The sequence below is a fragment of the Theobroma umbraticum genome, unplaced genomic scaffold (assembly GCF_002168275.2).
Source record: "Theobroma umbraticum cultivar Fairchild unplaced genomic scaffold, ASM216827v3 scaffold_86.0, whole genome shotgun sequence".
NCBI lineage: Eukaryota > Viridiplantae > Streptophyta > Magnoliopsida > Malvales > Malvaceae > Theobroma > Theobroma umbraticum.
Window position 1 is genome coordinate 1,545,269 of NW_018397263.1, and position 22,285 is coordinate 1,567,553.

The 22,285-nt window shown below is 35.8% G+C and overlaps 7 protein-coding genes across 9 annotated transcripts; 4 read left to right on the forward strand and 3 right to left on the reverse strand.

The window, feature by feature from the left end:
- The first annotated feature begins 268 nt into the window (after positions 1-268).
- LOC110420946 (Transducin/WD40 repeat-like superfamily protein) lies at positions 269-4,606 on the forward strand. Its single transcript, XM_021434378.2, has 7 exons — positions 269-2,187; positions 2,368-2,458; positions 2,558-2,715; positions 3,044-3,095; positions 3,203-3,282; positions 3,391-3,484; positions 3,576-4,606. Exons 1-7 carry the CDS (start codon positions 580-582, stop codon positions 4,406-4,408), a joined length of 2,916 nt encoding a protein of 971 aa, XP_021290053.2. The 5' UTR covers positions 269-579; the 3' UTR covers positions 4,409-4,606.
- Positions 4,607-4,963: 357 nt separating this feature from the next.
- LOC149526913 (uncharacterized) lies at positions 4,964-5,565 on the forward strand. Its single transcript, XM_089784320.1, has 2 exons — positions 4,964-5,062; positions 5,152-5,565. Exons 1-2 carry the CDS (start codon positions 4,983-4,985, stop codon positions 5,519-5,521), a joined length of 450 nt encoding a protein of 149 aa, XP_089640446.1. The 5' UTR covers positions 4,964-4,982; the 3' UTR covers positions 5,522-5,565.
- Positions 5,566-7,067: 1,502 nt separating this feature from the next.
- Positions 7,068-9,729, forward strand: LOC110420776 (peptide transporter family protein). 3 transcript variants are annotated; one of them, XR_002445563.1, is made up of 6 exons: positions 7,068-7,630; positions 7,727-7,784; positions 7,866-7,983; positions 8,070-8,187; positions 8,843-9,006; positions 9,192-9,729. XR_002445563.1 is itself a non-coding variant. In XM_021434144.1 (5 exons), the coding sequence occupies exons 1-5, from the start codon at positions 7,088-7,090 to the stop codon at positions 8,894-8,896; spliced, it is 891 nt and encodes a 296-aa protein (XP_021289819.1). In that variant the 5' UTR covers positions 7,068-7,087; the 3' UTR covers positions 8,897-9,729. The 3 variants fall into 3 exon arrangements, 1 of the variants encoding a protein (XP_021289819.1); XR_002445564.1 differs by having other exon boundaries at positions 7,866-7,966; positions 8,843-9,729; XM_021434144.1 differs by having other exon boundaries at positions 8,843-9,729.
- Positions 9,730-10,672: 943 nt separating this feature from the next.
- LOC110420769 (60S ribosomal protein L36) lies at positions 10,673-12,792 on the forward strand. Its single transcript, XM_021434140.1, has 3 exons — positions 10,673-11,060; positions 11,169-11,318; positions 12,192-12,792. Exons 1-3 carry the CDS (start codon positions 11,049-11,051, stop codon positions 12,657-12,659), a joined length of 630 nt encoding a protein of 209 aa, XP_021289815.1. The 5' UTR covers positions 10,673-11,048; the 3' UTR covers positions 12,660-12,792.
- LOC110420768 (putative E3 ubiquitin-protein ligase XBAT31) lies at positions 12,773-16,527 on the reverse strand. Its single transcript, XM_021434139.2, is given in 9 exon segments — positions 12,773-13,323; positions 13,325-13,713; positions 14,006-14,267; positions 14,869-14,976; positions 15,053-15,193; positions 15,286-15,407; positions 15,509-15,580; positions 15,677-15,736; positions 15,878-16,527. Coding segments are annotated over 9 exon segments (1,386 nt in total). The 5' UTR covers positions 16,058-16,527; the 3' UTR covers positions 12,773-13,271.
- Positions 16,528-17,474: 947 nt separating this feature from the next.
- On the reverse strand, positions 17,475-17,891 carry LOC110420801 (protein AGENET DOMAIN (AGD)-CONTAINING P1). The gene has a single exon (XM_021434176.2). It carries the CDS (start codon positions 17,889-17,891, stop codon positions 17,475-17,477), a length of 417 nt encoding a protein of 138 aa, XP_021289851.1.
- A 3,548-nt stretch (positions 17,892-21,439) lies between these two features.
- LOC149526914 (protein AGENET DOMAIN (AGD)-CONTAINING P1-like) lies at positions 21,440-21,862 on the reverse strand. Its single transcript, XM_089784276.1, has 2 exons — positions 21,857-21,862; positions 21,440-21,763 (listed from the first exon to the last, which is right to left on the reverse strand). Exons 1-2 carry the CDS (start codon positions 21,860-21,862, stop codon positions 21,440-21,442), a joined length of 330 nt encoding a protein of 109 aa, XP_089640402.1.
- Between the last annotated feature and the right edge of the window lie 423 nt (positions 21,863-22,285).

The following is a 22,285-nucleotide window of genomic DNA, read 5'->3' on the forward strand; positions in this document are numbered from 1 at the left end:
GGATGAGAATTTGGAATTTATTTTTGGTTTCATCAGGGCAATGAATGTAACTTTTCTGTTCCAAAAAAAATCTATTCCTTAATGAATCAACACAATGAACACCCATAATTTAAAGAGTTGGAGTTGAGTTTTGACCGAATTAGAGCTGAAAATTGCTTAATTTGTACCAAAAAAATCACAAGTAAGATATTCCAATCATGAAACTAGTTTGTGGGAGACCATGAACCATGACCATTGAATGATGAAGAAGGTAGCAAGAAACACGCGGCGACTTCATGCGGATGCACAACTCCACCTTATAGACGTGAGGGGACTGAATCAGGATACATGTCATAACTAAAACGACCTTGTTTGACCGTTTCTCCTCCTTTTCCCCACTCCTTAAACGGGAACGTCCCTTCTTTTTCTCTCTTCCATCCTTCCCCTTTCTCTTTCCTTCCCAATCCCTCCCAAACACTTCAAACGAAGAAAGAACAAAGATTAGTGGAATCGAGATTTATTTTGCAATCCAAATCTTTCTTTGGAAACGTAAGTTTCAATCTGAAAAGGGTTTCTTTTTGTTTCATCGAATGTGATGAAATGGATAGTCGCAAGATGGATCGAAGGAAAACTATGACCATGAATTGGGATGGTCTACGAGACGATGACGATGAGTTCTTTGAATCCTACGATCGAATATCCTCCGTTGTGCCTTTAGACTTGGCTTCTTCTGGTTCCGAAGATGAAGATGAAGATTTCGATGATTGCCGCATTTCTTTCGCTTCCGCAGTGTCGTCGGTTCATACTCCACAATTCCGAGCTTTTGCGACGAAAGCGACCCCAATGTCTCCTGACTATGATATTTGGATGGCGTCTCCAGGGTCCGTTAAGGAACGGAGGCAGCGGCTTTTCCAAGGAATGGGCTTATCTCCTGACAAAGAGCTTCTCAGTTTCAAACGTGTGGTTTCCAACAAGGTCCCTAACTGTCAGGTTCAGACAACAACTCAAGTACCCGTAGCCGTTACGAGTGTTTCCACAATGGAAAATCAAGAAAACAATGAAGATTCTTCGAAATCGGAACTGCCTCACTCTCCGCTTCCCATCCTGTTCGTACGGTCCCGGTCCGAAGGTGAGATCGAGTCACTTTCCATTGAAAAGAAAAGAAAAGAAGTGCTTCTTGGTTCCATATCAAAGCAACGTCTCACAAGAACATATTCTTTAATATCAACCCCACATGCAAAATCGTATCCGTACCAGGAAAGCATTAGAGCTTCCCCTAAAGATGTAGGGAATAGTCATACAATTAAGCAAAATGGTGGCTTAACCTCCATGTTTTCAAAAAATAGGTTCGGAGCTTTTTTCTTGATTAAGAATTTGGATACAGGGAAAGAGTTTATAGTTAATGAATATGATCAAGATGGGATGTGGAACAAGCTAAGTGATCTTCAAACAGGGAAGCAGTTGACAATGGAGGAATTTGAGAAATGTGTGGGGTATTCGCCAGTGGTAAAGGAGTTAATGCGTCGAGAAAATGTTAACAGGATGATCGGTGATTCCGGAAATGATCGGAAGTTTAATTCTTATCTTTCGAAGAGTTTGAGGATGAGCAAGAGAAGAGGTGCAGCCGTGTTGAGAAGTATAAAAGGGGTGGCCAATTCCATGACATTGAGGGGTGAGAAGGAAAGGGAGATTGTGTTAGCTCCGGATCCCAAGAATGGCACCAAGAACGGAAATAACCAGTGGGTGAAAGTTAGACAAACAGGGAAGGCTTATAAGGAGTTGAGTGCTTTACATTTATGTCAAGAAATTCAAGCTCATGAGGGATCGATTTGGACCATCAGGTTTAGTACTGATACAAGGTTTTTAGCAAGTGCTGGTGAGGATAAGATAATTCATGTGTGGGAAGTTCAAGAATGTGAGGTTATGTCGATGAGTGAAGGCAGTTTAACCCCACTTCATCCGTCGCTTTCTAGTTCACCAATTCATCCATCGCTCTCCATGTCCCAAGATCAATCAGGACTTTTGGAAGCTGTAGGTAACCTACATGAGAAAAAGAAGAAGGGAAAGGGCTCATCTACTAAAAAAGGCAATCAAATTCCTGATTATGTCCATGTGCCAGAAACTGTGTTTTCCCTGTCAGATAAACCAGTGTGTTCTTTCAAGGGCCATTTGGATGATGTTCTAGACTTGTCGTGGTCTAGATCTCAGGTTTGATTCTTAGAATTCTTACCATTTATATTTAGAAAATGTAGTAGATCCAGATAAAACCAAATAGTTTTTATTTTCCAATCAACTAATTGGCCCATGTCTTTGAATGCTTGTCACGTATTATCCACAGATTCAATCTATATATATATAACCCGTAGGGTGACTTTTATGAATTTGCAGCAACTGCTTTCATCTTCAATGGACAAAACTGTTAGATTATGGGACCTGGAATCAAAGAGCTGTTTAAAATTGTTTGCCCACAATGACTATGGTAAGATACCATTCCATTTCAATTTCAACTAAAGCTCATGTTGAGTCTATCAAAATACAAACCAACTAATGGCTTTTGGTCTCTGTTTTTTTTTGGTAGTAACTTGCATACATTTCAATCCCATGGATGACGATTATTTCATAAGTGGTTCACTTGATGCAAAAGTTAGAATTTGGAACATACCAGATAGGCAAGTTGTTGATTGGACTGATCTACATGAAATGGTTACTTCTGCTTGCTACACCCCCGATGGCCAGGTCCGGCTAAGTAACTTTTGTTGTCTACTGATTGCCTGAAACTGTTCATCTCGGTACAACATTCATGGTTTTACTTGGCTTTGCCTCCTTAATTATCTTTTGATAATTATAGACTCTGTATGTTGTAGTTTAACTTCACCGTGGGTATAATTCTTTAGAGGTGTTTTTGGTACCTTATAAGATTTGACATGCTAATCAAGTTTATATGATACTATTCCCTTGAAGTTTCACAATATTGATTGACTTGATTAAATTTTTTTATGAAATGGTTTTCTTCGAAGATAATCTCCTCCCCTTTCTAAATTATATATGTTTTTCATTACTGAAGGGTGCTATAATTGGTTCACATAAGGGCACTTGTCGCATGTACGCTACTGAGGGTATGGTTTGCCCTTTGGGGTTCAAATTTGCATTCAGTTTTCTATTCAAAATTTAATATCTCACCATGTATACATTATAATTATTCTCATTTGAACTGATGATCTAGAGTACAAATTAACTCAGTTAGAACAGATTACCATTCAAACCAAGAAGAAGGCTCATGCTAAAAAGATTACTGGTTTCCAGGTAACTTTACCAATTTTGCATTCAAGTTTATATACATATACTCTATCATTCCCCTATTGTTTTTTAAAGTTAAATTACTTATAACCTGAAGGCTTTCCTTCTGAACAGTTTTGCCCAATTAATCCATCCGAAGTACTCATTACCTCTGCTGATTCTCGAATACGAATTCTGGATAGTTCAGATGTCATTTACAAATTTAAAGGTATCATTTCAAGAAAAAAACATTGGAGACTTATTTTCTTACTTGTCAGTTCGAGTAAAAAATAATGCATACGTTCTTGGTTGTCTGTCAGGGTTTCGAAATACCAGCAGCCAAATCTCAGCTTCATTTACTTCAGATGGAAAATATGTCGTAAGTGCAAGTGAAGATTCTCAGGTATTTGTTTGGAGGTACGATGAGTCTCGGAATACAGGCGCAGGGAAAAGAAGTGTTATCACTGCTCGGGGTTACGAGTACTTCCCATGTAAAGATGTTTCGGTGGCAATCCCATGGCCTGGTACTATAAGAGGTGAAGCTCCATCAATGCCGATAGCACATTCGAAAAGGCATTCAAAACGATCCCCGCCGCAGCAAACTAATACTAACTGTGAATCGCCGACCAAAGAAGAGAGCCCTCGAGCGAACAACAACAAGAAAGGCTTGCCCCCACTTCCAAAGAAAAACAATAACAACAACAACAACAACAACCACAACCACAACAATGTAGAGAGAAGTGTAACCCCTCCAGAAGAAGAGCTTGCTCAAATTTCTCGTACAGATACTGGGATTGGCGAGTCACCGTCCATTTCGAATTCTTCCTCCCTAAGGCATGGTGATTCGCCTTCTGTTTCCGCTGCTAGCAACCTAAATGCTTCTTCCTCGATACGAGCTGGGGATTCACCTTCTATCTCTTCTGCTTCCAACCCAAGTTCTGCCTCAATAAGATACGGCGATTCACCTTCTATCTCTTCCGCCACGCCGTCGTCTTCTTGGTCTGCTTCTTGGTCTTGGTTCGATGTTGGCGGCCATGGAAATCACCATACGCAAGCGACAGCTTGGGGCCTAGTAATCGTCACGGCCACAGTGGGAGGTGAAATCAGGATTTACCAAAATTTCGGGTTACCACGTAGAATCGGCCGCCTCTAAGAATTTTTTTTTATTTCCCTTCCTTTTACCCAACAAAGCTTCTGACTTTAGAATATGAATTATACACAGGAATGTATAGAATTTTACACGACAAGCCCCATGCAATTAAATAAAACTGCAAGAGTGGTTTTTTTTAATTTAATTTTGTAAAGGTTTAAGCTTTTTTATCATATTCGTTTTGTCGATTAACTAATTATGTTAATCGAATTTCATAACTCAAGAATTCAATTATAATTTCATAATTGGTCAAAATTCGAATCTTTTGTTCCCATTGTTTTATCTTATTTTCTGTTTCAATTCTAATAAATTATTTTGGCAATTCTATGCAATATCACTGAACTAATTATAAAATTTCAATTCATAAATATATAAACATTAAAATTCAAAATAAACTTATGAGAATTTAATTTTTAGAATTTTTTATTTTAAATTTATTTATTTTTTAACGATAAGAAGCTGCTTCAGGCTTTAATATTTCCTTTAAAAAAAACAGGCTTAAAACTTGACGTTACAGGTTCATGACTGAGGTTCAGTTCGAATTTGTGGCGCGAAAAGCACAACAGAGAAAATAAGAATGGAAGATTCTGCTCCTTTGGCCACCGTAGAAGACATCCAAAAACGCCTCCTCCGCCCTCCCTCGCTTCACACTTCGCGGTACTTTCTTTTATCTCACCGTCTAGTCAAAGCGACTCCGATTCCTTTGAATATCTGGTTTGATTAATTGAATATTTTCCCCTTTGCAGGGAAGGCTTAAACTCTTCGCAATTGAAAGTGAGTTCGAAACAGAGTGGAACGGTTAAAAAGAAGCTGGAAGATTACTTACATCCGGTCCTTTTGGCGGCAGTCTCATCCAAGATCGGTTGTTCAAAGAAGGCAAAAACAGAGACGAGATTGAAAAGAGAGGTTCGGGGATTCGAGTGGCCTGTCGATGAACTCAAGGTGTTCGTGGAAGACGATTCGAGGATCACTAACAGAGCCAACTGGAGAAATGGAGAAGCCGTTGACCTTAACAATGATTTCGATGCAATCGGCGTCGGCGAAGATGAAAATGAAGAGACCGCTTCCCCGTTTCAGCGTTTCGAAAAAACGGCGTTGAAAATTTTCAAAGATTGAAGATTTAAAAATTCAAAAGATTCAGGTCAGGTTGGTTTGTTCGTTATAATTGGCGTACAGACTGCAAAGAAATTCACGCGTTGGCAGAGCAAATTTTCCATTTCTTACTTTTTACAATTTGTTTTAACCCCTGGGTGAAAAATAGTTTTTTTATGGTATGGTTAGATAATGGAAATTATTTTGACCAAAAATAATTTTTTTAAAAAATAATTATATTGAAAATTTTAATATATTTTATTATTGAATAAATTAAAAAATATAGGCACAATATACAAAAAACTTTTAAACTATTTAAAAAAATTCAAATAAATCTGTATATATATATTTTTACGTTTAATTATGTTTTTGTAATTTTATTTTGAGTCAAATAAATCTTATATTTTTTATTTTTAGTTAAATAAATTTTTATGATAAATGATTAATTTAGTCAAAATATCATTTGTATTCTATATTACATGACGTTAATATGAAATGCTAAAATATCGTTTTATGTTGACATACAATAATTAGTAATGACATGACATGTTAATTTGGCATGATAATATAATCATATAATATTTTTCACTTTTCACATTAATGTCATATCAGTAACATATAGATATAAAATGACAAGTAATATTTTTACAAATGACAATCAGTCAATTATTAGATATGAAGATTTATTTAATTAAAAATAAAAAAACAAAATTTTAATTAAACATAATAAAAGAATAAATACTTATTTGAATATCTTTAAATAATTTAAGAATTTATTTTAGCATTATGTCTAAAATATAGATTCTTACACTAATTGACAGAGGAGGTCAAGAAAAGGATAGATCGATAGACATGTCAAAGAGAGGAGGGGGGAGATGACAAACGGTTTGGAATATTATTTTACGTTTTTTGAAGATGTAAGATAAGTTTCTTAAATATAAATTTAATTTCGTTGACTCTAAAAAATTTTTATATTTTTCCTCTTCCAAACATGAAAAAATATTGATTTTTGTTATCCTTTTCTCTTTGAGATTTGAAGCTTGATTTAGTTTACTAGGCTTTTCCTTTAATTTTTTTTCTATATTTTTGCTTTCTCAAAATTTACTAGATAAATAATGAAAATGCCTAAAAACTAGAATTAATTCATTCAAACATAAAAAAAAATTTACATATGAAAACGATTTTCTTATTTTAATTTTGAAATTAAAAAAAATTAAAAAGTAACAAATAAATTGATTTAATTTTTTTTAAAGTTTATTTAATGTGTTGGACAATGAAACCCGAACAAAATGTGGCTAAACCTTTTCAACTGAGGTGGGCCTGACCAATTCTGTTTGGACCAGTTGGCCCATTCTAACAAACATTTGGATCAAATGCCACCCAACGAATCCTGAATTCCTTGACCCAGAGAAGCAACGTACCGGGCAAGCCTCGGGGAGGTTTTCCTAAAAACGACCACGTTTTACTTCCCTCTCCAGATTTGAATTCAAAAACAGATCCATTTCCCCGCGCCGCTTTCGCATGAAAATCTCGCTGCATTGTCCAGAAAAGCAATCCGTAATCCAATTAGATATCTCCTTGTTTCCAAAAATGAACTCAGTAAATTCACCAATAACCTACACCGTCGAAGACAAAGACCTAGACGACGCCGCATTGTGGGCGGTAATCGACTCGGCCGCCGCCTCCCACTCCTCCTCCAAACACCGTAAAACCTTAGCAATCAAATTCCCCAACCACCAATCCCCGCTCACCCCCGTATCCCACACCTCTCCGCCCCAAAAAATCCCCCGTAAAAACCCTAGCCATCACCTTTATTCCTCACCTAACACCAATCACCGGCGACTCGCTAATGCCGGTGAAGATTACCACCGGCCATACAAGATAGCGAGGTCTTGCGCTTCCGAGGTCAGCGAGTCAAGCCCGATGGCAATAGTGCAGAGGACCCCAATCGCTTCTTTTCGGGAATACCGGTCACCGGAGACGTACTTGTCGCCGGGGTTAGGAGGTAATGGATCGGAGGTGTCTCTGGAGAGTTGCGGAAGGAGTGATGAAAAGGAAGGGATGAGGCATAGCTTGTCCGGAAAGTTTCCTTCGGTTGAGCTGTTTAAGGAGTATCAGAATGCAGCCATGGCGGTAATTAAAGCTTCTACCATCAGAGTTATCCTTTAGCGTTTTAGAAAACAAATTTACCTAACATTTGAACAAAATAATGTGTCATTAAATGAACAGATATTGGAGAAATCTGATTATACTATGATATCTGGAAATCCTTACATTAAAAAATCAGGTAACTTAAGTCTGGTTCTTCTCTTTACTCTTTCCATAATTTGACATTAAAAGGTAAAATGGGTGTGTTCATGTTATGTAGGTTGGAGGAAAATATCGTTTTATTTCAATCTCTCGTTTGAAATCAAAGACAAGAACATTGAATTCGATGACAATCGAAATGTTCAGCGTGCTGAATTCGTGGTTCGGGCTTATATGCAGTATGTTCATTTTAAGCTCTTGAAGATCATACTTCTTTGATGTTTACGACTATTTTTTGCATTATTTTCTTTCATCATGTTATTAGGGGTGGACGGTTCTCGGATGGATGGGGATCGTGTGAGCGGAGGGAGAAGAGATTTCTAAAACCAAACCATGATATACCAAGTACAGCAGAAACTAGAGCTAAGAACAAAGCATGTCAGGTGGGTATTTTCTTTTGACTACTCTCACATTTCCAGTCCAGGTTTCATATGGCATTTTAAATTTGGGTTAATCTCATTTTTAAATGCTGTCCCCAAATTTTACGTGCTGTTTGTTTACCTGGAAATATTAATCCTGCTAAAAATTATGTAAAGTTCAAGTATTTAGTCTGAGTTAGAAATTTTCAGGGTGTTAATGTTCATGCTTGCACAATGACTTCTTATTTGGATTCTCTAGAAACTTGTTATTTGTCACTAGTGAAAATATGGACTTGGCATGAGTTGCAATTTCCATGTAAAAAGAAAAAATTTAACCTAAGACAGGGGATATGGTGGGATTTTGATTTCTCAGAGGTCATTGAGGATGCGGAGTTAAGAAGTGTTACAACCATATACTAGTGTTTTTCCAGCATAAAGCGGTTTCCTTTAACAAACGATCCTTAAGCTAATCAACAATCAGAAATATGGTGCTAATATAGTGCTTTTGTTCTACCCCATTTTTCAATCTTAGGAAACCATAATCTACAAGTCTTATTGCATCAGTTTATTCGTACCAATGAAGATTTATTTACACAGAAACTGACTCATTGTGAATCTGTGATGTTCATATGTTACGTTCTCTGCTTAAAGTTCAGATCTTTGTGAACATTATTTGCAGGACCTGCTAGGAATTGGAGAGTATCGTCCTGGTGCAAGCCAATTTCGGCAATAAAGATACCCATTCATTGTTTTCGCCTAATGCTGCCCTTAATTCTCTGACATTAGAAGAATCATAGCCGGAGAGATCCAGCAATTTAGATTTCTTGCCTATAACATGAGCAGGTAAAAAGAAAACAAAAAAGAAGAGATAGAACATTTCAGCTTAAAATGCTATCTGGGGGTCAAGAATGCTAGTTGCCCCCCATATTACTCATCTGTCCTTCAAAGCTTGTCTTTTTAAATGATTAAAGGAAGAAAAAAAAGAAGAGTTCCCTGGTGAATTTAAAATAGAATGCTTTGTCTTCCAGGAGTTAAAACTCAGGCTAGTAGCTACTCTGTTTGTTCCCTGGTGCACTGGTACAAGTAAATTTATTACTGACAAATAGCCAATAATGAACTGGTCTTGATTCAAAGTTTCCCAGCTGAGTATCTCTGTTTTGATGATTGACATGACACATGAGGGGAGGAGCCACACACCATTTCTGGTGCTCCTGGAGCAGCATTTTATTATCATTCATTAGTTTTAAGAATCAAACGTCTGAGGAGTTAAGAAAGCCTTTGGAACAGAGCTACAACAACATACTGAACAGTGAACAGAGCTTATGGACCAAAAGGGTAGAAAGGTAATCCGCCCCTTCTCTCGAAATACAGGACGAAACAGTTCATGTTCACCAAAGCAGAACCATTTTCCTTTTTTCCATGTTTTTTCACAGCTCTTTTTAACGGTAACTTTTGCCCCCTCCCCCGTATATTTAAAAATTGACAACGGGCGTGCTAGCTTTTTCAGAAATGGCTTCAGGGTCCCCAAAAGGTAGGAGTTCATAATGATGCCAATTTTTTTAATAAATGATGGTTTGATTTTGATATTTATCAATATAAAATCTGGGCTTTTATTTCATCAATTATGTGATTGTTTTATTTTTGGTAATTGGTAGGAAGGAAGGGAAATTAAAAAAAAATATAAGAGAAAGGAAAATTATTATTTTTTAATGTTTGATATGAAAAATGAAAATTAAAAAAAAATTGAATGGGTGTATAGATTTTATTTATTGTTATTGAATTAAATATTGTTAACTCACTGATAAATAAATTTAGAAGTTAGGAATTTTCGAAAATAAATATTTATAATTTTAAAAATATTTATTTTATAAAACTTATATATTTATAAGTTAATGTTTTGTGATAAAATGATAGTATATAAATAGATAATATATTAAATATAAATAAATAAATTATTTAAGTAAATAAGTGATTTCTTCCCATTTTTTAAGAAATTTGATTTAGAAAGAACGGAAAGATGCAAATCTCGTCATTTTTCTTCTCTTATTTATATCCAAGAAAAAAGAAACATTATTTTCCTTATAGTTTCTCTCTTTCTTTCATTTTTCCTTCTCACCAAACACAATTGTTAGGGATGGAAATTATCCAGATTCCATGATCAAATGTCACTCCTTCGACGATGAAATACGCAAGTTGCAGGCTCAAACGTCCGTAGAACCATTAGCTTTTGGACTCTTGATTCATATATTGGGCCTTGGGACAATAATTTGCATTCCCACAGTCCTTAGATCCTCTCTAACATAGCAGAAACTTTTGTTTACATTGCATTAATGAAAGTTCCAACATGATGGGGAATTGGCAAAAACATGGGAGCTTTGGGAAGAAAGGGCATGAAACTATAAGGGGTATTTTGGTCATATGGGAAAGATGCTGGCCCTGCCATGCCGTCAAGAGCCAAGACCCTGGCCCGCTCTGCATTGCCATTTCCTCTTTTCTCTCGCCCCGGGACAAAAAATTATTCCGCTTCCTCTCCTTCCTCCTGCCCTTCTGTCTTGTCACCAGGGGAGATGTCCAAGTGAAAACGGTAACACGTCCCTTTCTTTTTCCTTCCCCCTTGCTCTTTCTCTCTTGATTGTGATGTAATTTTCAGTTTGAACTGAAAATGCTCTTTGGCTTGGGTTAGAGAAGGAAAGTTTACTAGGTTCTTTGATCTTCACTGTTTTGTACTATAAGCTGCCATTCTCTTCAACCCTTTTTCTTTCGATTTTCTTAATGGAGCTCGATGGTGGAAATAAAATCTAATTCTCTATCTGAGGTGACTTCTCTCAGTACATCAATCAATCCTTGCGGTTTTCCAGTGTACTTGGAAAAAGAAGTGAAATCTCATGGCTCAACGGGTACTACTTGTCTCTCTTTTTCAGACCGATGGTTCTTACTTTCTTCTGGTTTTTTGTTTGCTGTATTGAGAAGGTGACATGATGAATGAGACATTTTTGTGGGTGCAGGAAGAAGGGTGGCCGCTAGGCCTTCAACCATTGAATGCAAGAATTGGGTTGGTGAGAACTCGTGATTTCTCTGGTTCAGTTTCATTCAGTACTTTGCTTACTGCTTCTCCCAGTTCCTCTAGCATTTCTTCTTCAGATCTTGACACACAGGTCAGTCTTTTGTTCTCCTTAATACAAAGATTTTCCTGTTTCTTTTGGTTTTTAACGGAAGAGAAGCGACTACCTTGTAGCCAACTGGCTTTAACAAACTTTATATTAGAGGACAAATGCTTGATTTTTTGTTTCCTTTTCCATATAAATGTACGAAAAACAATCAACAGGGCAGCCTGTGCTTTTAACTGAAGTTCTAACTGTAACTACAGTGAGTTAGTGACCACCTTTTTCTTTGTTTGTTGAATTCCTGAATCCTGAAAACTCTTGACATTCACTAGGAGAAAGCCAGACTGCAGGGGCACCCCTGCACCGTTTCTATCAATGTTCAATTCTGCTTTCCGTACAGTAGTGTTAAGTTTGTGAGGGATTTTCACTCCTGTCCAGGTGTTCCGTCTGTATTCATTAAATAGCAAAGCCTGAAGCAGCAGCTTTACTCCTTTTTCACATGGTCTTACTATGATTGTGTTTTGACTGCATTGTGTTCTTCAATTGCCCCAGCATTATATTAAACTTATATCAATATGTTTAACAATGAGAACAAAAGGGTAGATGCCCACAAGACCTCGGATCACTAGCTGATTGATCTGTTTAAAGTGGCTTGTCATGCTGGGTGAGGTCACTTTGGGGGTCCCAAAGCATGGTCTCAAAGATCATTAAACTGTCACTTCCAAGCTTCTGCAATGATTCTTGCATGCATTGATCCAAAAACATAGTTCCCATCTCTGCTTGTTCTTTATTAAAAAAAAACGAGACAATCTGCAACACTTTTTTGAGTTTGGAAGCAAAGAAAGCTAAATTTCACGACTTAAATTGATTTACCAGGTTTTGTGTTTTTGATTAATTCTTTGTTTTTTCTTGTAACGATTTCAGTCCACGGGATCTTTCTTCCATGACAATAGCATCACGCTTGGAAGCCTCTTAGGAGTGTCTAGCTTTCTGGAGCTTTCTAGGAGATCAACCAGGAGAAGAACCACAGAAACCTTGAGAGACCAGAAGTCTAGGCCCTGGTTGTTCTCATTATGTTCAAAACAAAGCACCGACGCCGTGGACACTAACAACGCTCAGTCTCTTGGTCACTTTCTTGAAGTAGAAAGGAGAGCCGCCAACATTTACAGAAGGAATCAAACCCCTACTGCCTATGAACCTGATGATTTCTCACAGGTAATGCATACTTCAGAACCCAATTCACTCTTCATCGGCGACCATATTGCTCCTCGTTCTAATGCTGCATTAAGTGCAGAAGATGGTAGGAAATCCGACAGAGAACTATCAGAACATGGCAATGGATATGGAGTTCCATTACTGCTTTCATGTTTGTGTGGTCAACTCATCAAATGAGGACTTCTCACTGAACATTTATTATGTTTTCTTTTATAAAATTTATTCATCTGATTTTCGTTCTTTAAACTACAAATCCATGTCTTAACTATACTGCTAGCAGACGAGATTCATTAAAGATACGAAAGGTTTTTTCCCTTGCAACGGTATTGCATGCACAATCAGCTTTGCAGAAGTTACAAACATAGATCAAACCAAGCTTGCCTCACTGGTCCGTCAGACTCACAGCTCTGCTTTAAAGGAATGCAAAGCAAAATGCAGGACAATAAACTTAGTTGGCTTTAAGTAATTAAAGTTTATATAACCAACAATGACAAGCATCCATTGAAAATATGACTACATTATGTTTCTTGGGAAAAATAGTACTCCATCGCTTCTTCATTCCACAGAGCAGACTGCATCGACAAGATTCTACAGATTTGAACTTTGCAAAAGTATTTAATGACTCTTGTGCTCATCATCGCTCATTATATTCAATACGAACCACTATTAAAAAATGTAGTTCAAAGAGCATACCAAATATAGTCTCCATCCTGAAGCAACATGAACATCAATACCTTGGCTGGTTCATCAACCTATAAGACAGGAAAGAAGATCCATGGCTGTTGCTTGTTAGAACTTCTCGTTCCCTTCACTGCATTCAGCTGGCACTTTTCCTACAGCGGCTACCCATTTTCCCAAATGAGCTGATGGCTGATAAACCCTTTAAACTGCTGCTTCCTTCACTGAAATTGGACTTCCTAGATTTAATTGGCTTAGAGGGGCTAAATTCTGGTCCTGTATCATTGTTGGTGATATTTCCACAACTCAGCCTTAAAGGACTAGCTTCAGCTGCTTCAGCTTCATTGTTGTTGATTTTGGCAACAGCTAGTTGGGTGATGCCCCTGCGGCAGAAGGGGCAAATTGGGACTACAGGAGATGATGTTAGTGGATTGGGCTTCTTGTGGCAGCAAAGAGCTAGGGTGCAATGAGCACACATCCGGTGACCACATTGTCTAATCTCTATTGTGCATAGCTGGTCAAAGCATATGCAGCATACATCGACATCACTAGCCTGTTTGAGAAGATTCATCTGTTAATTAAAAACAGAAAAACATATATATTCCTAATAGAATATTAATTCTTTATTCCTGCACATCACTACTCAAGGTATTATTTCTTTTAAGCCAAAATTAGCAATAAAATTTCCACTATGTAATATATAGAACAAATCAGATGGTGATGCTCCCTTATTATTCATCTTGGATTATTCACACCTGATAACCTTTCAATCCATACATGATACATCTTAATTTCACTTTGTTTTGATGTGAAAGTAAAACTGCAATTGTCCAGGTTGAGATTACCTCAGAGGCAGTATCGTGATCTGCTTCGACCTCAGAATCTGATGCAGATGGAAGTGCGTGAATTGTGTCCTGCAAAATGACATTCTCCCTCTCTCGGTTTGCTTCCATTAAGGCCTTCTCCAACAGTTCTTTTGCTTCTGGATTAAGATCGCTTATGAACCTTAAAGGCAATGGCCAAACAAGAGGTTCTGCAGATGCAGGGTCCAATAAAGCAGCACATGCCTCATGTTTGTGCTTCAAAGCAATTAAATATGGTATTCTCCTGCAGAAATGTAAGCCAGATGCCCGAAACTAGTTTTGTTAATCGATAACAAAAACAGTAAAGTATTAAACAAATCAATGCCTATGGTGTTGAATGGAAGTTCAACAGTATTTGTTATCATAGTTTTGGTATTGTACTGCTGCATTCATGATATAAATACTATTGACAAGAGTTCCGATTGATATTTTAATCAGAAAAGAAATTATTTCATAATTCTGCTCTCCTAAAACATAAGAAAGTCTTAAAAAATTCACTTTCCTACAGATTTTTGGGTTTGAGAGTGCATCTAATCTTTACTGGGGATTGAAAGTTTATATTAATTGGCATATCATAAGCTTATAATTTAAGTGTCAAGCAGAAATCAAGGTACTTTTCATTAAAATCAAATCGACCTTTTGACCATGAAAGCTATATCCAGTGTGCACGGAGCCACGGTCTCTAAGCGGATAAACTAAAGGTATTGTCACTTTGGCTAATCTCACATCAGTCCATAATAATGCAGAAGTCATGATTGGAATTTTCTTTTAATTTATTTGTTAAAACAAGAAAGTAAAAATTGAATTTCCTCCCTCCTTTTCCACATTTGCTCATCAAGGCTTACCCATATGAATCTGGCTGAAGCCTATCTGCTCCCCAAGCAAGCAATTTCCTGATACACTCTATAGAACCCCCAGAGGCAGCAAAATGAAGAGGAGTGCTGCCAGGGTAGCTGCAGAGAGGCCTAAAATCAATTCAAATTCACAACTGAAAATGATCAACCAATAGAATGGAAGCAAGATAATTACCCATTTCCACCAGTTGAAGCACAAACAAGAGCCCCATTATCTAAGAGGGCATGAACACAATTAGACCATCCTTGGCGAGCCGCCAAATGCAGTGGAGTAGCACCATTTTCATCTCTTATGTTAACAAATCTTACAAAGCCCCTACAAATTTGCAATGCCATTACACAATCAGAGAATAATCACACAGTTCACCAATTATTTTGCCACTTTTTGTAAGTGTCAGAGGGAGAGACCAAGAATCTGCAAGGGGGCTGCTACGTGCAGCAGAAAGAAGAGCTTGCAGGCAATCAAAATGACCATAGTATGCGACATAATGCAAGCAGGTTCTTCCTTGGAGTGAATCAAACATCAATACCTGATTAATTATAAACATTACCATCGATCAATTTCTTTGTAACAGACAAAGTAGTAAAAAAATTGCAGCAGAAGAAAAAAAAGAATCAAAACTTGCCATACATATGCTCCTCTCTGGATTAACATTTTGACACAATCAGTCTTCCCATGCATCGCAGCCAACATCAACGGGGTCTAAACCAAGCACAAGCATAACAGATCATGACATAGAAATCAAAAGACAATCTATCAGAAACATGCAAAACAAGGATTCCATGTCTGAACGTATACCTGTCTATGGCGATTCAAGATATCTGAATTGGGACATCGATCTAACAGAAATGAGAGAACCTACACCAATGATCAAACCAAACATCAAAACAAAAGAATCCCAGAACGAAGTCATCAACATTGTCTCCCCTCCAAAAAAACAAAATAACGCAGAGAAAATCCCAAAATCCAGCAAAATCAATTAAGAAACACCAAACCCACCTCGATCTGACCATAGATAGCTGCCACATGCAGAATAGACGACTTCCCATATCTAGTTGTCCTCTTTAAGGTATTTGGCTCTGCTTCAACCATTGCCTGCACCATCACCAAGTCACCTGTCTGAACAGCACTGAACAAAGCAGTCTCATGGTTTTCTCTGCAACTAAGCTTTTGACCCATCACCTCCTTCCCACCTTATCTGTCACTTAACCGACGGAGGACTGTCCCAGAGACTGCCTCACGCGCCACCTCTAGGTGGTGGTGGTGGTGGTGGTTTAGGTGGTGATGGACCTGATGGTGATAGTGGTAGCAATGACTGAGAGTTTCTGAAAATGGAATGGCTTATCTATTTGTACTAGACACAAAGGAACTGAAGCCTCGTAGTTTGGTCCGAGATTTCGGGCAATTATCAAAATTCAATTCGGACATATTAAGATTCTTTTTATGCATTGTTCGTTAGTCTTTCCCCCGAATTAGAATTGTTGCGTGGTACATTGTCTGAACAATGTCAAGCACTCCTTTCCCCTCCATAACCGAAAGAGCACTTGTCAAAAATAGAGACCATAATCTTTACTTTTGTTCTATCTTTCCCCTTTTAATAGATCTTCAAATAAAATTTTTAATTTTCATACTATAAAATATGATAGTATTATTAAAAAAATATTTTGATTTTAATCAAAGATTTATGAGAGAATTGCTTTTCTTCTTTAGACTTTTCTTCCCTCATTGTCACCGTCCTTGGCATCAGCATAGTTCAACCTTTTCCTTTTTGGTGTTTTGTGTCAATTAACTACAGCTCAAAAGCAAGGAAACAGAATTAAAACAAAAGCAGAGGTGAAAAACACATTATGTTTTTAAGGGGTCACACTATTACACGTCCTTTTTTGCTTTGATCACACGCATGTTCAAGAAAATATATTATATTTGATTTCGTTTTTAATTTTACCTTATGTATTTAATTATAATTAAATTTTTATATTAATATTACTTGTTTTAATCGATAACATAAAATTAAATATTTGATGTAAATACGCGAGAGAGAGATATTAAATAAAATTAAAATCTTTAATTATGATAAAACTACTTTGGAAGGTGAGGGATCATGCATGACAAGAATATCACGTTCCAAAACATAATACGTTGAGAAGGCGATGAAAAGAACAAATAACTAAATCCAATCAAAACCCATGATGAATTAAAAGTTTGTTTTTCGAATGCTTGCTTTAAAACATTGATTCCTTTCGCACCTTTCCTAATATTTTAAGTACAAATGTTAATGTTCTTAAGCAATGTTTTGTCTTTGTTTAGACTTTGATTAAGTAATATTAGCAAAGTACATAGCGCCAAAGCCTTTTGAACATTAAAAAAAAAATCAAAAGAAATTAATCAGATAGGGAAGAAGATAAAATCAAACAGAAGGAGCCATCAACGTTGGCGATTACCACAGCAGTGTTTCATCAAATTTATAATCGAAAAATCTTGAACGCAAATAACTCCTAGAACTAGAGGAAAAAAAGAAAGAACAGAAACAGAAACAGAAACAGATTGAAGCAATAACAGAAATTTGCCCTGAGAAAAGAAGTGATCAAAACAAGCTCTACTTGGAAGCAACCCAGTTGCCATCGCACCATTCCAGATTATTTCTCAACTGAGAAGCAGGATACAAGATCTCATCCCCGGTGGTAGGAAAATAGACCAAATACCCTGACCCTTGTCTCCCGGTAATCCTCCCAACCCACCAACCATCATTGTCGAAAGCATCCACTCTTTGGAGATAAAAGAAAAACCCAGTAGTTTCCCCTATGGTTTTTGGAGGCGCTGGTCGGACCTCGTCAGCAGTAACTATCTCAACCAGAGGCCGAGAGTCATCTCCCTCTTCGACCAAGTTCTTGTACTGAATCTTGTAACGGCTGTCCTTCAGTCGGGATATCACCTTGGCTTCGTAGTATGAGCCCAAGAAGCCTTCTTCGTTGCTGCACACTTCAACTTCATCGCCTTTGGAAAACACCATCATTGTTGCACACAAGGAAATAAAGAAGAACTAGAGAATGCTCTACGAGATTTGTGAAGAAAAAAGAAGGAAGAATGCTAGTGTGCGAAGCTATCAACTTCAGGGTTCTTTTTATAGATGTGTAGAGGCGGTTTAGCTGGTTTTCCTAATCATTGAAGAAGAAGAAACGTGTTTCAGGTCGGGTAGTACGATGATAGGCCTTGGCCCAATCCTTAATTGACAAAACTAGGCTTGCGGCTTGGGTTTGTTTGGGCCAATGATCGCGGCTTAATAGGCAATCAATTTACATTTGATTCAGGGATAAACTAAATTAAAATAATTTTAAAATAAACTTTTATGTATCATATTTAATAAATATTAAAGTTGATCCTTAAAAAGATAAATTTAGGTTTAAAGTCATATTTCAAATGATTAATAAATTTTAGTAAGTATTATATTAAGTATAAGGATTTTTTAAATAAAAAAATATGATATTAAATTTTAATATTAAAATATATGATTTATAATTAGATTTAAGTAGTGAGTATTCTAAAATCATTACTCAAATCCGTGACGAATAATAGTTCTACTATTCAAATCCTACCCGAATTCGATTATAGATTATAGTAATTTTACTTAATAGAGTCAGATAATGTAAGATATCCGGTTGTAAAATATCTATTCACATCTTTAAAATCAAAGTTCTAAATCGATAATGTAATTTTAAAATGTAGTGAAACTATCTCTATGTAATTAGCAATCCTTCTTGATGACCCTCGCATGTATATGATACTGAATTCTTATATCTCAGTTAGCTTTATTCAATGGAAGCAAGAATGAATATATATATATATATATATATATATATCATTAAAATCATGTTTAAAAGAAATAAAATTAAAGGGAAAAAAGCCCAATTTTTTCCTTGTTATTTTTTGAGACAATAGCTTTTATTCTTTAGACTTTTTTTTTCCCCCTCTTTTTGCTTGTTGGGTGTTTTAGGTCAATTAACAACAAGCTCAAAAGCAAAGAGACAAAATTAAACAAAAAGAGGGGTGGAAAAAACATTATGCTTAGGGTTCACATTTTAGTGTTATTTAATGGTCATATATTTATTTTTATATGAAATTACCAATCTATTGGTTAATGGAAAAGAGGAGTAAGTAATTTCCACGTTCCAAGGAGGAAAGAACATAATTTTTACAAAATTACTCCAAGGCAAAACTCCATAATGGTGCGAAAATTGCCTTGGGAGATAGGACAATAACATTGGCTGCCACATTTGGTTCGGTTAATATTTCTTGATTATCATCTCCCCAAACTTAACTGTGTTAACATCCTTCTATATCATTCTAGTTTTACTAGTTCATAGGATCATTGTTTTCTACTGCTGCCCGATGATGTAGTTCACAAACTCAGAAAGTACAAGCCCATGCACTTACTTAATTACCAGAGTCCTGATTGAAGGTATGCCACTAAAGAACAAGGTAACACGCGTTCCTCTCTGCCTTGTTTTGTATGTAGGACGTGTTAGAACATGTAGTGATATTTTATAATATGTCAATATCTCATATTGTTAAGATAAAAAGAATAATATTATTTAAATTCATTATGAACTTGTTGTGAGAAAGGAAAAATGAATTAGTTCGTACGTATTGAGAAATACTCTCAAATAAATTTTTTGTATATTCTTATACAAATAAATCTTTATACTTTTAATCAAATTTTTATATTTATATTTTAAATTAAATATATACTTTCATTACATTTAATTAAGTGTTTGTACTTTTATTTTGAACTAAATAAACTCTTATGCCGTACTTTGTTATTTTTTTCAAAGCATAATATATAAATAAGTGTTTGTACTTTTATTACATTTAATCAAGTCCTTATACCTTTATTTTGAACCAAATGAATTCTTGTACATTTTATTTTGAATTTACCTTCTTGATTTGGTGGAACATTTTGTGCTTGTTATTTTTTCCAAGGCATAATATACAAAAAAGTCTTTAAATTATTCAAAAAAATTCAAATAAGTCCTTATATTTTTATTACATTTAATTAAGTTCTGGTACTTTTATTTTGAAGTAAATAAACTTTTGTACTTTTTATTTTGAATTAAATAAGTTTTTATAACTAATTATTGACTTAGTCAAAATATCATTTGTTATTTTATGTTAATTATAATATAGTATAGTGTCATATCATGTCAATGCTTTGCGAATATAAAATGACAAATGACTTTTTTACTAATGACAATTCATAAAAATTCATTTGATTCAAAATAAAAATACAAAATTTAATTAAATGTAATAAAAGAATAAAAGCATATTTGAATATTCTTAAATAGACTAGAGATTTATTTAAACATTATGTTTGTTTTTTTCAACATGAGGATCATTTAATTACTTAAGCGAGAAAGCACCACCGACACAAAGCCATTGATGATAAACATCAAAAGGATAAGAGCAAGGGGTAGAAATCATAAGGAGAATTAGAGATGTCTAATCTTTGAGGTTGTTAAAGTACCAATAGCAATGACTCTGAGTTCCTGGAAGTGATCATAACCGAAAGATCACTTGTCCAAAATAGATACATAATATGATAGTAGATTATTTCTATTAATTGGTTTTTATTGATTTATGAAAGCATCAAATTCAAAATTTTAAAAAAGTGCATTTGTTCATGAAAATTAGATTAACTTTGAAAGGGTTTATTCTCATGAGTTTAAGCATTAATTAAAACATACTTTGATTTTATTCAAAGGTTTAGTTGCTTTCAAACTTCTCAACTCAAACACTAAGATGTTTTTTAATACATCTTTTTCAAAAATTTAAATATAAAAAATAGTTCATCATTCATGCTTATGGATAATGCCATGTATCTACTAGTATTTGTTTTACAAATAATTAAATCTCTGATGCTTTGATTTTATTTGCATGGAAAGTTAAATTTGTAGCTGAGTTTGCATTGAAATGAAATATAAAATCAGCATTTAAAAAAGAGTATATATGCTGGGTGAAAATGAGACCAAAATTAAAAATACATATATATAAAGCCTTATTTTATGAAATAAATTGTTTATTAATGGAATATATATATTGACTTTTAACTTTCTATTTTCAATCATGTATGAATGAAATAAAGTTAAAGGGGTACAAAACCCAATTTGTTTCCTTCTCATTTATGAGACAATAGCTTTTCTTATTTAGACTTTTTGCTTTTCCTTTTTTAGTTTTTTTTGGTGTTATAGGTCAATTAACTACAAGCTCAAACGCAAAGAGAGAAAATTATACAAAACATTATGCTTAGGGTTCACATTCTAGTGTGTTTGATGGTCATAATTAATTTTTTTTTTATATGCAATTACTAATTTATTGGATAATATGACAAATAACATTAGATTACACTTCAAGAAATCAGTAAAAATCTGGTCAATTACTAAATCCACTCAAAAAGAGGCCTCAACATTGTCAATTACCTTAGCACTGTTCCATCGAATTTGCAATTAATCTAAAAACCTTGGATGCTAATAACATAAATTTCCCCTAAAAAGGAAAAAAAAGAAGTGATCAAAATACGCTGTCCGAAAACCACAAGCCATTGCACCATTCCACATGAATTCTCAACTGAGAAGGAGGAAATGTGATCTCCTTCCTGGTGAGAGGGAAATAGACCCAATACTTGAACCCTTCTTCCCCGGTAATCCTCCCAACCCACCAACCATCATTGTGGAATGCATCCACTCTATCGGAGTAAGTGAAAATCCGAGTGGCTTCCCGTGCGGTTCTTGGTGGTAGTGGTCGGACCTCGTCAGCAGTAACTATCTCAACCAGGGGCCGAGATTGATCTTCCTCTTCGACCAGGTTCTTGTACTGGACCTTGCAACGGCTGTCCTTCAGTCACGATATCACCCTGGCTTCGAAGTATGACCCCTAGAAGCCTTCCTCGTTGCTGCATACTTCAACCTCATCGCCTTTGCAAAATACCGCCATTGTCGCACACGAGGAAAAACGAAGAACTCGAGAATGCTCTGCCAACTTTCTTAAGAAAAAAAAATGGAGAGTGCAAGTGAATGAAGCTATCATCTTCAAGGATTTGTATAGATGTGTAAAGGCGGTTTACGCGTTTTCGCAGAAGTTGTTTCAGGTAAAGTTGAACAGCGACTCATCTCTGATGGTCCTAGGCTCTTGGGTTTGTTCGGGCCAATAATCTGGGCCCAATGGACAGTCAATTTACATTTGATTTGGATCAAGAAATAAAGAGAGAGGGAGAGTGAAGACTCATGAAGCTAAATTTGGGTATCAAATAAGATGTAGTCGACATGCAATAACTGCAGTGTTTTTTTAACTTCGGCTTCGGTTTGCATTCTTCCACTGATACCCAAAACAGAGATGGCCTCCATGGTACCCCAACTT

Bases quoted from the DNA above. Each gene is read 5' to 3' on its own strand.
- LOC110420946 (XM_021434378.2), top strand. From the start codon at position 580: ATGGATAGTCGCAAGATGGATCGAAGGAAAACTATGACCATGAATTGG. The intron at 2,459-2,557 runs GTAAGATACCAT...TTTTTTTGGTAG, and splicing joins GTTTGCCCACAATGACTATG to TAACTTGCATACATTTCAAT. The intron at 3,096-3,202 runs GTATGGTTTGCC...CTGATGATCTAG, and splicing joins TCGCATGTACGCTACTGAGG to AGTACAAATTAACTCAGTTA.
- LOC149526913 (XM_089784320.1), top strand. From the start codon at position 4,983: ATGGAAGATTCTGCTCCTTTGGCCACCGTAGAAGACATCCAAAAACGC. The intron at 5,063-5,151 runs GTACTTTCTTTT...TCCCCTTTGCAG, and splicing joins CCCTCGCTTCACACTTCGCG to GGAAGGCTTAAACTCTTCGC.
- LOC110420776 (XM_021434144.1), top strand. From the start codon at position 7,088: ATGAACTCAGTAAATTCACCAATAACCTACACCGTCGAAGACAAAGAC. The intron at 7,785-7,865 runs GTAACTTAAGTC...CATGTTATGTAG, and splicing joins TCCTTACATTAAAAAATCAG to GTTGGAGGAAAATATCGTTT. The intron at 7,984-8,069 runs GTATGTTCATTT...TCATGTTATTAG, and splicing joins GTGGTTCGGGCTTATATGCA to GGGTGGACGGTTCTCGGATG.
- LOC110420769 (XM_021434140.1), top strand. The intron at 11,319-12,191 runs GTCAGTCTTTTG...TAACGATTTCAG, and splicing joins CTTCAGATCTTGACACACAG to TCCACGGGATCTTTCTTCCA.
- LOC110420801 (XM_021434176.2), bottom strand. From the start codon at position 17,891: ATGATGGTGTTTTCCAAAGGCGATGAAGTTGAAGTGTGCAGCAACGAA.